At 38.3% G+C, this 13,483-nt stretch overlaps 2 protein-coding genes across 2 annotated transcripts in view; both read right to left on the reverse strand.

The window, feature by feature from the left end:
• Positions 1-994: 994 nt before the first annotated feature.
• asf1bb (anti-silencing function 1Bb histone chaperone) lies at positions 995-7,043 on the reverse strand. The gene is made up of 4 exons (XM_037690179.1): positions 6,713-7,043; positions 5,084-5,199; positions 4,818-4,994; positions 995-1,762 (listed from the first exon to the last, which is right to left on the reverse strand). Exons 1-4 carry the CDS (start codon positions 6,819-6,821, stop codon positions 1,565-1,567), a joined length of 600 nt encoding a protein of 199 aa, XP_037546107.1. The 5' UTR covers positions 6,822-7,043; the 3' UTR covers positions 995-1,564.
• A 3,783-nt stretch (positions 7,044-10,826) lies between these two features.
• LOC119423085 (complement C3-like) overlaps positions 10,827-13,483 on the reverse strand; it is a 55,262-nt gene continuing 52,605 nt past the window's right edge. Inside the window, exons 42-43 of the mRNA XM_037690493.1 lie at positions 12,344-12,365; positions 10,827-10,971 (exon numbers count right to left, since the gene is read on the reverse strand). Coding sequence (XP_037546421.1) covers positions 10,827-10,971; positions 12,344-12,365 — 167 coding nt within the window. The remainder of the gene's footprint in view (positions 10,972-12,343; positions 12,366-13,483) is intronic.

The raw sequence follows: 13,483 nt of genomic DNA on the forward strand, positions 1-13,483 counted from the left end.
AGATTGGAAATTAACACGCGCAAACAACATAATTGAAAAATAAATAGTACAAGTGTTTCAGAGTTAAGCCGGAATTGAAAGCCCCTCCAGCTGTCATTCACACCCAGCACCTGGATTATCAAGGGGCACTTTCATATCAGCTTCAAAGGGTCAATTTCCTATAGATCTGCATTTGAATGTCCTTGCTGACTTATTTTACAATATAAGCTTGTTAGAAAAAAAAAAAAAGAAGCATAATTAACGATCACTAATTCTATTAATAGGTCTCTTAGCAACTACATCACTTAAGGACACTGCAGCCACATTCCTTATAAAAAAAAAAAGTAAAATCTGTAGCAAGTATTGATTTCATTATTGAACGCTCATACTGCAGGATGAGGGCAGTGATCAGCCATTAACCTAAACAAAAACAGTTAAGTTTACACTTTCACCGACTTATCCGAGCTGCATGTTTTTACATCAAGAAGTGCAAATCTAATGCAGACGTTGGTGCTTGTCATCTTTCAAACGATGCAGACGTGAGAAGCAGACAGAGGGAGCAGATGGATGGAAGGGGGGGGAGAAGTTACTCGCTGCAACCCGTATAAAATGGTTGAGAGCAGACAGACCCCCGCTCTCCTCCTTTTGGCGCTGTAGTTGCCTAGCAACGTGAGGCTGGAGTGGAAATGGTGGAGTGATGCTGCTGTATTTTATGAATGAAATTGGAAAAAAAAAAAAAAAAACCAGTGATGGGAGGGTGAGGAGTGGGTCGAGGCGCACACAAACACGTGCACTCTTCACTGCTGTTGCTGCCCCCCCCCCCACCCCCCACATATCAAATCGGAAAGCAGATCAACAGAAAGCAGCACAAGATCAACAAAAACTTTATTAACCCCCATCACTTTTACAAATGATGAGGCAAAGAATATATACGGAGTACAAAATGAAACTACGCCTTCGTATTGTGAAGACAGAACAAGCACTACGTTATTTACATTAAGCCCTTCATCCACACGATTTGACAGCAACATCTTGCACATTTCACCTTCGCCTTCAGATTTTATTAAAACATTCAAAGGGTACTGTAACTACACCGTGTTACTCTGCAGTACCCACCCTCTTCCAGTAGAACATGCTAAATTGACCCAAAATTTGTTTCACATGCAGACGCTGCACATCACAACTCTTCCTGCAATACATTTAGATGTACAAAGCTGTTCCCAAGGATTTGATTTGCGCACAAAAGGGTATGAAAAACAAAGTTAAAAAATAAAGAATCACTGCTAACATACGTGTCATGGCTCTGGTGATGCGAGCCAGTTTAATGACTGCGCCACCTCCATGACTCAAACCTTTGAAACGTCAACATCTAATGCAAAATTATGATAATTTAAGGCAATTCTGGCTGTGCAGATCGGAGCGAGCGTACAAGAGGGGAACCAAAGCTAGCAACGATTCCACGCCCACCCCAACCTGTGCGCCATAGAGAAATAATGTCCATGTTTCACGTCGATACACCCATGGCCTCCCTGTGGATATGTGGAGTTGTTCAAAGAGCTCCTTGTCCATTATGTGATACAAACTGTTACATGCAGTCCATGGAGTTGTCTGGCATCTGTCCAAGGGGTGGCAACTTTCCAGGTATACAGCTGGGATGAAGCATTCCACCAGTGTTTGGGGACGGGTCGACATTCTCGCTGTCCTCCATCTTGTCAGCCAAGCCCTCCCAGTTAATATGGAAGCGGGTGACACGAGGATTGGAGGCCAAAATATTCCTCTGGAGCTACAACGATGAAAGAAACAATAGTGAAACATGAGCATACGGGACATTTTGTTGTCCCAGAGCCACACATAAATACAAAGAACAATAATAAATATTCAGATTATGCAAAGGCCTGTCACGATAACAAAATTTGCTTGGCGATTGTCTCAGAAATTATTGCGATAAACGATAATATTGTTTGAAATTTGACCATAATTAGTAAATGTCAAATTTAAGAAGAAGTGTTGGCTAATTTGTTTCGAGTGTAGTGCCGTTTTTGACCACTGGATGGCAGTATAAGACTGAACCGAAGGACGGATAGTGAGGGAGCGAGCAGCGTGTGTGTAAGAAAAATGGGAGGGATGCCACTAGACGCAACATGGGCTGTCTCGTTTTCCTTTATTTTGGTTCTCAAAACGACACTTGGTGTGGTTTGAACTCTTTAGCATTTTTCAAACAAAGCTTTTAATAAAAAATAAAAAAAATCAGTAAACAAGTTCTCAGCTTCTTTTTGCAGAAAAAAAAAAACTTTACACACAGGCATGGGTTTTAACCGTGAATTTTGGAGCTTCCATAAGACGGAGGTCAACCAGGTTTTGGTAAGTAAAAAATAAATAAAATAAAGTATACAAAACAAAACTGGACTTTTATTGCGTAGCTGACGATGTTTCACTTCCCTTCCAGAAGGCGCATTTACCGTAATTTTCGCCCTATAAGTCACGTTTTTATTTTTGTTGTTGCATAATTTGCATGCACTGCGACTTATGGGCCGATGTATTTATGGATGTTTTCCTCATGTGTATAAACCAATTTTTGGCTGAGATATGACCGTTTTCATTCATTCCGCCTGAAAATATTGAAAACCACCTTTTTTCGGTGGATAGATGGCAACAGAGCGGTATGGTATACCGTTGTGTCATGTAATAGGTAAAAGTGACTATAATGACAAATTCAGAAAAGTTCAAGACACAAACAACTGGACTTTATGTAATATACTTTTCTTTATTGATTTTGTCTTGAACTTTTTTTGAATTTACAATGTCCTGAGAATCTTCACCAGTTATTAATGACACAACCGGCTTGCCATAGACTCCCACCTTCGTTCTGCTCGCTGCTTGGAGCAACCGTCAAATCAGCTTCATTTCGCTGCACTGCCCTGGCGAAATGCAGCTGATTTGACCATTAAAGTGAATTTAATAAGTACAAGTTCAACTGAGACACACCTTTACTATAATTTCAAGCAAACAAATAATTGTTTTTAAGTGTTAATCTTGTAAAATTCTTGTTAAAGTCCACCCATGCACGCTCCCGCAGTCGCCATTTGGCAGCCAATCGCAACACTGGCCCACGTTTCTGGGTTGTCAGCGGCGACGCATCAGCAGTGACGCATAATAAATGCAATGTATATGGAGAAGTAACGTATTTATGGATGTTTCCACTTTATTAGACATATTTGGACTGATGCGACGTGTACGACAGAAAATACGGCAATAAAAAAGTAATTGATTTTCATAAACATTGGCTGCTCAAAATGTAGCTTCATGGCTCACTGTTTTCTTCACCAAACACTCAGAATTTAGTGACTGTAAAAGAAAGTTTGAGTTCCCAACTTGTGTCCAATGGTCGCAGCCCAGTCAGTCAGATACCACCCTTTACACGTGGGATTTAAAACAAACAAAAAGGAAAATAAAGTCTTTAAAAAAAGGGTTTTCTTACAAACAGCCTGCAAAGATTTTAAATATGAAGATAAATCAGTCTTTAAAGTATTCAACACACGAGTACAAGATTTGCATGCGTACAATAAGATCGGCAAGCGTGCCACAAGTTTTACAAATGCATAAACGGTTTTTCAAACTACACATTTCAACTTGCACAAGTAGGAACATTCAGTGCATACAAATGGTCAAATACACGTGCACAAATCACCTGCTGTGGACGCATCAGTCAACACACACACATGTCTGTGAATGTGACTTTTGAGACTTTCTTACTGCTCCTGGTTCACAAAGGTAATGCTGCGTTCAAGATTGGCTGGGACATCTGAGCTTTATCAGATTTACTGAGTTATTGAGAAAATACTCATTTCTACCTTGTCACAGCCGCTCTTAACCCTTATATTAAAACACATACGGTACATTTAAAAAAACATTTTCCCGTATTTTCTTCCTCTGCTACAAAATATAGAAAAATATATTTTTCTGGAAAAACTACCAGAAAATGTATTTTTCAGTTGTTTTTAACAGAGGAAGAAAATACAGCAAAATATATTTTTCTGGTTTTACCAGGTAGTATTTAGAAGAGAACGCTAACTTTGTGGACTGTGCAGGTGAAACAAACATGAAAAGAAAATACATTTTCCATTAATAACTAAATATTTTTTTTTCCTGAAAATTTTTCCAGATGAAGAACCTGCTCATTTTTGGTTGTTCGTTTTGGAATCCAGTAACGTTAATGTGAACATATGTGTTTTAATATAAAGGTTAACAGCTGCTGTGCCAAGCTAGAAATTAGTTTTTTCCCGAATAACTCGGTAAATCTGGTAAAGCTCAGATGTCCCAGCTTTTTACCAGCCTTGAATGCAGCACTACTTTATGAATCTGAAGCAATAAGAAAGTCTCAAAAGTCACATTCAGACAAGCTGATCTGTGCGCACGGACTGACTGATTCATCCACAGCAGATGATTTGTGCACGTGTATTTGACCATTTGTATGCGCAGAATACTTGTGCAAAATGAAAAGTGTAAATTTGACAAACTGTTAATGCATCTGGACGCTTGCAGATCTTATTGTTGGCATACAAATCTTGTAAGCTTGTGTGAATCATTTTTAAACGGATTTATCTTCATATTTAAAACATATCAATGCTTCATTCTATACTTCAAGCCAAAACTTATACCAGCAGATGGTAGCAAATCTTATCATTAAAGGCCTTTTTTTTTTAACAAGTATGTGTCATTTAATGTGTTTATGTGTTGCTTTCAGCTAAAAGTTTATCATCAGAAGCACTAAGGTCTGTTCAATAAATACAAACAGCGAGCGACAGCCCCTCATGTATCAGTTGCTGCTTGTTTGTTACCTGGGAGTAGTCTGGTTTTAGAGGTGGATTTTCTCGTAGCTCTGGGTCCGTGTATTCATTGTTGACATAATAACCGATCCGAATAAATTCCTGTCCCCGGTAGGTGCATGTTATGAGGACTACAGTCACTCCGACAGCATCACTTTCTGGAATCAGTGCTGTGTTTGGAGCATCGGCCTAATTAAAAGAAAAACAAACATTAAACTCAAGTGCAACATAAAATCCAATTTATACCAAGCAAATCAAACACCTGCACTTGAACGCACCTGAAACACAAACATATGCCTTCCGGCTGGTACCGGACCGACTAACACGGAGTCCAGAACCTGGTCGTATTCTTCACTCTCAGCTGAGCCCACATAGATGATCTTCCACTCCAAATCTGACAGAACACAGAGGGAACGACAGTAAGGGCTCATCTCAAAGTAAATCTTAGTTAAGGAATGTCAGATACAGCAACTAGTATACATAATAAAATAAAATAAACTCTTGCTGGGCAATTAATTGCTTCAGAAATTATTGCGATAAACGATAATATTGTTTGAAACTTGACAATAATTAGTAATTATTGTCAAATTTAAGACAAAATGTTGGTTGTTTTGCATGTAGTACCTTTTTTTGACCACCAGACGGCAGTATGAGACTGGTTCAACCGAAGGATGGATAGTGAGGGAGCGAGCAGCGTGTCTCTTTGAGAAAAATGGAAAAGAGGCCAATTGATGTGACATGGGCTGACGCTTGCTGTGGTTTGAGCTCTTTAAAAATCCATAAAGAGGATATATTTGACTACATGTTTATGTTCATTTTGTGCCATTAACCAAACTGGGGGTATTCTTATTCATCTGTAAGAAACTGGCAAACTGTTGTATGTAACCAACTATAAAAAAACAAACACCATCTTGTCACGGTTTCAATAAAATAAACTGAATCTAGAGAAGAACCTGGGGATAATTGTGAATATTTGAATCTAGCCAGGAAAATGTTTTTATTATTTATTTATCAGAAACTGACCGGTGCGTTGAAGAATATAAATTTGAGCTTGCTTGGGCCAACATGCAGTTTTAAAATGTGATAAATTAGTAGTGTTTCATTTAAAAAAAGGGTTGAAATGAAGTTATGAATTAGTTACCTGTTGGGCTATAATTTAAGGCTAAAAATTATAATATAAATACCATGGACTATAAGTTAAACCACATATTCAAGTCAGCCTTAAGATTGATTAAAGAACAAAATGTTCATTATTATAAAAAGGAGCTTGCTTGGCCTGTTTTGTTTAGAGGAAATTAAAGAAAAATGCAGTGTATCTGAGAGGATACAAAGTTGTGTGTTAAGTGTTACAAATAACTAGTTACACAAATGCCAAATATCAACAACAGACATCCCTTTTGAAATGTTTTATTGTGTAATGTCAAGTAACGCTTGCAGACAGGACACGTGCTGTTAGTTCATGATTTTTAAATAGGCAAAATACTAATATAAATTGATTCAGACATGGCATTATTTTCAAACCATAGACTTCTGAAAGTAGTTCGCGGCAACTCGTTGAGCCCGTTTAAGCCCTTCCCAAGCGTAATGTTATCACCCAATGAGCGTCTAGAAAAGAAGTCACGTGAACGTCGTTTAACCAATTGCAGCACAGAGGAGGCGGGTCTTTCAGGACAAACGCGCCAGCGCCAAATTTCAACGACTCGAAAAAAGGCGTATCAAAGAATGCTAAACATGGCTAAATGCGAGCCATTACTAACCAAAATAACGTGAATGCGAATTTTTGATTCATAACGCATGACTAACATAGAGCTTAGATCTTTAAATAAAGTCACCCAAACGTGGCAGCTGTCAAAAGCTAACAGTGTAATTTAAATAGCGTTTTTGGGTTCGCGGAATAGAATACATACCTTCTGGCAAATCCTCCATGCATTCAAACGTTATTTCAAACTGAAACGGGTTTCCAAACGGGCTTGGGTTGTCCAACACAGCAACGTTTAACACTTGTACCTTGGCCATGGCAGAATTCAATCTTCTGAGGCACCGACCTGACAAAGTAAATAGCTTATTTTTCCGTCTTACGTGAGGAAATTTGGAGGAGCCACTCGGCACTTAAGCGTCGTTGCTCACGAGCACACTGAAAAACTGAAGCTCCGAGGCGGAAAGAGTGGACGTTAAAAGTTTGAGCCTTCTATTCTCAAAGAATACCTACTAAAATGACACACGGGTGGATTTAGGGAGAGGAAGTGCGTCACTTTCTCTTCTTCTCCTTCCGCGATGACGTTACACATTTAAAAGCTGCTGCCCCCTGGCGGTCATCTGTAAAACAACAGCAGCATGACATTATCCTGGACTCGTTTTTCTTTTAATCATTGTTATTTTGAGCAATTATATTTTAGGGACAATATAGATTTAAAAAATGTGATCTTCTTTGTGTGCTTATTGTCCATTTTATCAGGGTAAGCACATGTTAATGGCTGAATATCATTACTAAGAACAATTATCCCTGTGTTCAATAGAATAATAAAATCACACATTTGTCTAATAGCTTTAAACAGCTGATCTGTTACTTTATAAAGTACATTACCTGAGATATTTAATGTCATACATTTGCATTGTTGTAGTTGACTCTTTTAAACAGTATAACAGACTAGCTATTTAGGTCTTTGCTTCTGCTGAGTCTGGATGGAGGGATTCAAAGTACATATTTTGAATAAGACCATGAAAGAAGTTAATAGGTTTACTAAAACCTTTTCAGTATGTATGTATGTATGCTGTATAAATAATATTTTATGTATTTATTTATTTAATCTTTCGGCAGTTCTGTTCGTCAGGGGTCGCCGCAGCAAATTAACTCGCTCGAAGACTTGGCAATTGTTTTTACGCCCGATGCCCTTCCAGACACAACCTCAGGCCACCGAGCTGCCACAGCCCTCGGTGTAGAACAAAGAGCTGCTGTCTAGGGTGCCCGGGGGGAGCAGATGATGGGGGTTAAGGGCTTTGATCGAGGGCCCAGAGTGAAGCAAATGAGGGTGGAGGTAGGTGCGGGTGTTTCACCTTTCCTATACACATTTTGATGTCGTCAGTCCGGGGAGTTGAACCGGCGAACTTCAGATCACAGGCTTGCCTTTCTAACCTCTGCGCCACCACTCCCCCTTCCACAACATATATAGCACCATTTAACCTCTTCAGTGAACAAATCTGTGTTTTGTGTATTTCTCTAGATTTTGTGATTCTTGTCTTTATTTTACTTGTGTTTCCTGCCTCCTCAATGTTTCTCCCCTCGTGTCATGAGTTCCTGCCTCACCCGTTCCCAACCCCAATCACCCCAGGTGTTCATCATTGTGTCTCTTTAATTTCAGCATCTTTGTGGTTCCACCTTGTCTGTGGATTGTGCTTCCCATAGCCATCATGCTCTGTTTCCTTTGTGTCTCCCTGATTCCCTGTTTATTTGTAAGTTTTGCTGCCACGACAGCTTTTGTTTCGTTTTTTCCCAAAATAAATAGTTATTTTTTATTTTTACCATCTGCATTTGGCCTCAACTCAACGCAGCGTGTGATATTCAGCTTCTGCAAAGCTCTTAACAGAGTTTCTCATCCCACTGTTCAGACACACACTCCTACAGATTTAAATATTCTTACACACTATATACAGCACTTTCTCATATTCTCACTCATGCAAATAAGCTTAATGATGGGCAGTGTTTTGTCCAAGGGCACGTCGGCACACTGCAGAGGCTGGGGATCGAACCTCCAACCCTCTGATTGTAAGACATTGCCCTATAGCTGATTGCCAGGCTGCTGTTTCTAATAATAAATACTTTTTAAATTCATAATAAAACATATTATTGTAAATGTGTTGTTCTTCTGCGTCAAGACAAATAACTGAAATATATTTTCTTTATTAATTATTAAAAATAGACTACCACAACATGACACCTCTTAGTTAAAGACATAATTTTATTTTTAATTGTGGCAGAATATTATAATACTACATTACGATCAGTGTGGTCAAAGGCGTGGAAATCATGAGAAGACTGAAGGAGTCTGGATTGGCCAGGACCAAAACAAAACCTCCATTAAAGGTAAAAAAAAAATTAAAATACTTAATTTCTAGATTAATGGGAAGGATACTTACAATAAAAAGTGGTCCATGAAGGAGAAAGAAATGAAAGAAATTGAGAAATGGGATAATAAACACAAACAATGAGTATAAATATTGTTAAAATTCACATTATCGCCATACTTTTAATTTTATCAGCTGTACTCCCTCCACAACCAAAGGCTGTGACCATGAGGGAACTTTGTATCAAACTTATATAAAGTGTGGTCACAAAAAGATGCATACCATATGAAAATTAAAAAGATGGAGGACTTGGAGAATGAGATCTGTGTTCAGCTGCGAACGCTGGAGTGCTTTAAATAGGAACGTCTCATGGGTTGGAACCAAACAGACTCATAGGAGTCAATTAAAAGGCAAAGCATGACCAGGAGTCCCATTTTATAAACTTCTTTATGGAGATACAAAAAAATAAAAAATCATATGAACCGTAATTAGATCAATAAAGAACAAAACAGAGACAAGAATAAAAATATAAATGGAGGTTTTGTTAAATATAAACTTGCAAACCCAGTAAAATATGTAAATGATAAAATAATTTCTAATCTCTAATAAATATGAAATCTTTATATTTATCTGACGTGTTGTATCAGCCCTCTGAGTGATCTTAGCTTATCTACAGCTATAAAAACATTTTTATTTTTAATAAAACATCATCCATCCATCCATCATATTGACCTGCTTCTTCTTTTTCGGGTCACAGGGGTCACTGGTGCCTATGTATCCAGCAATCACTGTGTGAGAGGCGGGGGACACCCTGGACAGGTCTCCAGTCCATCACAGGGACACATAGAGACAAACAACCATTCACTCTCTCACTCACACCTAGGGACAAGTTAGAGTTACCAATCAGCCTAACATGCATGTTTTTGGTCTGTGGGAGGAAACCGGAGAACCCATAGAAAACCCACATGCACAGAGAGAACATGCAAACTCCACCCAGAAAGTCCCCCGGCCGGGATTTGAACCAGTAACCTTCTCGCTGAGAGGCAACAGCTCTTCATACTGATCCACCATGCCGCCTTAAAACTTCCTTAAATAATTTATGTTCAAGGTGGTTTACGTGAATCTTCAGTCATTAACTTGAGCTACATTTATTTTTAAAGCTGGTCAGGACATTTTTTATTTATTTATTGTTTGTGAGGATTTAGGTTGCATACTAAACTTTACTTAAAAATATTCTGCACTTTTAAATGATCGAAAGTGACATTTACAAGCACAAAACACATACATATTCAAAGAGTTCATTGAATTGAGAAAGCTCCTCGGATGAGGAGCGAAACGTCTTCTGTTACAAATAAAGTCCAGTTGTTTTTGTATTGAACGCTTTTTGAATTCATCACGTCCTGGATGACTGAGAATCTTCACCAGCATATCATTCTTTTAAGGACAAATTATGTCACTTCTTTATTCGTATGCGTGCATCCTATCTGGACTCACATTGTGCACATCTAAAATAAAATCCGTACTAGGTAAAAGTCACATTTCAGACATAGACAATCACATTTTTACTTGCAATCAAGTTTGATTGTATACGTCTTAACGTGCTGTTTGCCTGATCATCACACCAGAAATTTGACTTTTTTCCTAATTTATTACGAAACAACAAAAAACACATTTTAAAAATCAAACGTGTTGGGTTTCTCGTTAATTTAACTTTGTTGTCTAGCTTAAGATGCGTATGTTGAACCCCCAAAACAACAACAAAACAAGTAAACATAGAAAACCCCTAGAAAATCACGCATAAACAAATGTAGGGTGTTATTCAAATAACACAAAATTGTTCAATTAAGTCTCAGCCGAGATTTTATGCTTAGTTATTTCATCTTTTATTGTGTCACTTGGTCAATCAGGATGTGATCAATAATCATTAAAAACATGAAAAAGGCTTTATTTCCTTTAGTTTCACTTAAAATGACAGCCAAAGTCTCGGTACTGCTCAACCAGGTCCTCCATGCCCAAACAAGTCGGTCGGTACTTCTCAGTCTGGCACTCGCTCTCTGTGGGCCAGTACTCCACCCAGGTATTCGCACCAAACATGTACTTATATCTGAGCACAGGAAAATGTACAATATATCAATTTATTATTTTTTTTTACCAGGTTTATAAAAAGCTGTAAGAAGAATAAATAACAAATATTTGAGTATAATCATACAGGAGCAAAAGTAAACGGTGTACATTTACAGTTCTCATTTTTAGATGTTAAAAGAAATCCATTTTCCTCCTCTTTAAAATAGTTGGCTTCATTACCACATGTGTAAATTCAAGTATTGGCACAAGCAAGAATTTACTTCAAAACGAGGTTATTTTTTTTTACAGTTTGAAACCAACAATAACTTGTTTTTATGCGTACTGTTGTATAACACTGGATGTTTCTGATATTATGAAGAGTTGTCACACTCCATCTGTTTATGGCATTTGTAATGATACAAAAGCGTTATTAACTTATTCTAACTCTCCTTTTTTAAACTAAACATAAGGTTTCAAACTTTTTTGAACTTGTGTAATGAGTTATAGCACTCTGGTGCACGTTCTATCCATCCTCTTCTTGACTGCCTGGTTGACCTAAGGGACTGGATGGCTTTAAATTTCTTAAATTTTAATGAGAAGAAGACAGAAGTCATGTTGTTTCCACCAGGGTACGATCAAGAACCACGGTATCGACCTGTCCTCTCTAGCCCCGTTAGAGAAATAGGTTGTCACTAATCTGGGAATGAAAATGGACCCTTCCATGAAACTAAAGAGTCACGTAAACACGATTGTTAAATCCTGTTTATTTCAATTGAGGCAACTGTGTAAACTGAAGCCCATAATGTCCAATAGAAACCTCGAGACAGTAATACATGTATTCATAACATCCATGCTCGATTACTGCAATGCCCTTCTTTTTGGAATCAGTCAGACCTCTATAACACATTTACAACTGGTCCAAAATGCTGCAGCCTGATTTTTAACTGGTACAGGCAAAAGAGAGCACACTGCACCAGTTCTGGCCTCCCTTCACTGGCTCCCGCTTCACTTTTGAATTCATTTTAAAATCCTTCTGTGCATTTTTAAATCTCTGAACAGTTCTTCCAACTCCCGTCTCACTGATCTGCTGCAGCCATATGTCCCACTGCGCTCTCTGAGGTCAGCAGACCAGACGCTTTTACTGGTTCCAGGCACTGGTTTTAAGCTCAGAGGTGACACCTTCTCTGTTGCAGGTCCAAAACTGTGGGATGAGTTACCACTTCTCTCACCGTCTTTAAGTCTTGTTTGAAAACTCACTTTTATTCCCTGACATTCGACACTGAGTGAGTTGATTTGAACTTATCTGTATTTCTCGTGTATTATCTGTACAACCCTGCTCCTCATTTATAAAACATGTTTTGGTTTGAGTTCTTTTCTCTACGTTGAATACCTTGTACACCAAACCTGATCACAGGCGTTTGGAGAAGGGGTTCTCTGCAGACCAAAAGTGGGCGTTTCTGGAGAATAGGCGTTTCTAGAGGGCAAACACTGATTGGCTAACTGTATTTGCTGCTCTTTGGGTAAGTTACTTCAGCTCTTTTTTTAAACTGAAGCTTTATAAGAAACAGCGTTATATCTGCTGTCAAACACAAGAAGATTCTCTTTTGTTCTTGGTTGTAGCTGCACCTGACACAGGTTGGCTTGAGTGTGGTCTGGGTACAATGAAATATGAAGCATCTGAAGCAAAACCTGCTCCTATTTGTCAAAAAGTCTGGTCTCAATTAAAGATCATGAGTCCTGTAACGAGATAATGGCCCAAAACAAAAGCTAAAAACAAAATTTGGTCTTTAGAAGTTCTTCTACGAGATCTGATCTATGAAAGGAGCTGAAACATGGAGTAGGACTGACCCTTAAAATGTGAGACAGCTGAGGAAGCTAACCAGTAAACAGAAATACCTGCTCCAGTTGCAGAAATCTGACAGAAACTGACAATCACTCATCTGCAGTGACTGCTTTAAAAGGTTGAACAAGAAAATGTGAAGTTAAAGATAACATCCTTTGTCCCAAAGCCAGTTAAGTATCATTAATATTTTGGTGACTTTATTTTTCTTTCTTTATGAATTGATTGTAACAATTTTCACATTATTCAATAACCAAAACTGATTTTGTTTTTTTAATGTAATGGCTAGGTATTACAAAACAAACATTTAGCTCTCCCCACAACCCATTCATGCTGCTCTTATTTTGAAATATAACCGAAGTTCTTTGTTAAGACAGGCGGAAAGAGACGTTATGGAGACTCCGCTAATCTCGAACTGGCATAGACATAATATTGTCTGTGGTTAACACCATAGATATCATATAAACACGTTAACACAATCTGCCAATAACACCTTGGTTTTTTTTCATCCAATCAGATGTGGCCCTCCAGTAACGTCTTTTTTCTTATCGTCCAATCAGACGTGACCCTCTAGTAACGCCTTTTTTCTTATTGTCCAATCAGACGTGACCCTCTAGTAACGCCTTTTTTCTTATTGTCCAATCAGACGTGACCCTCTAGTAACACCTTTTTTCTTATCGTCCAATCAGACGTGACCCTCTAGTAACGCCTT

The sequence above is a fragment of the Nematolebias whitei genome, chromosome 16 (assembly GCF_014905685.2).
Source record: "Nematolebias whitei isolate Nwh7 chromosome 16, NemWhi1, whole genome shotgun sequence".
In the NCBI taxonomy this organism is placed as follows: domain Eukaryota; kingdom Metazoa; phylum Chordata; class Actinopteri; order Cyprinodontiformes; family Rivulidae; genus Nematolebias; species Nematolebias whitei.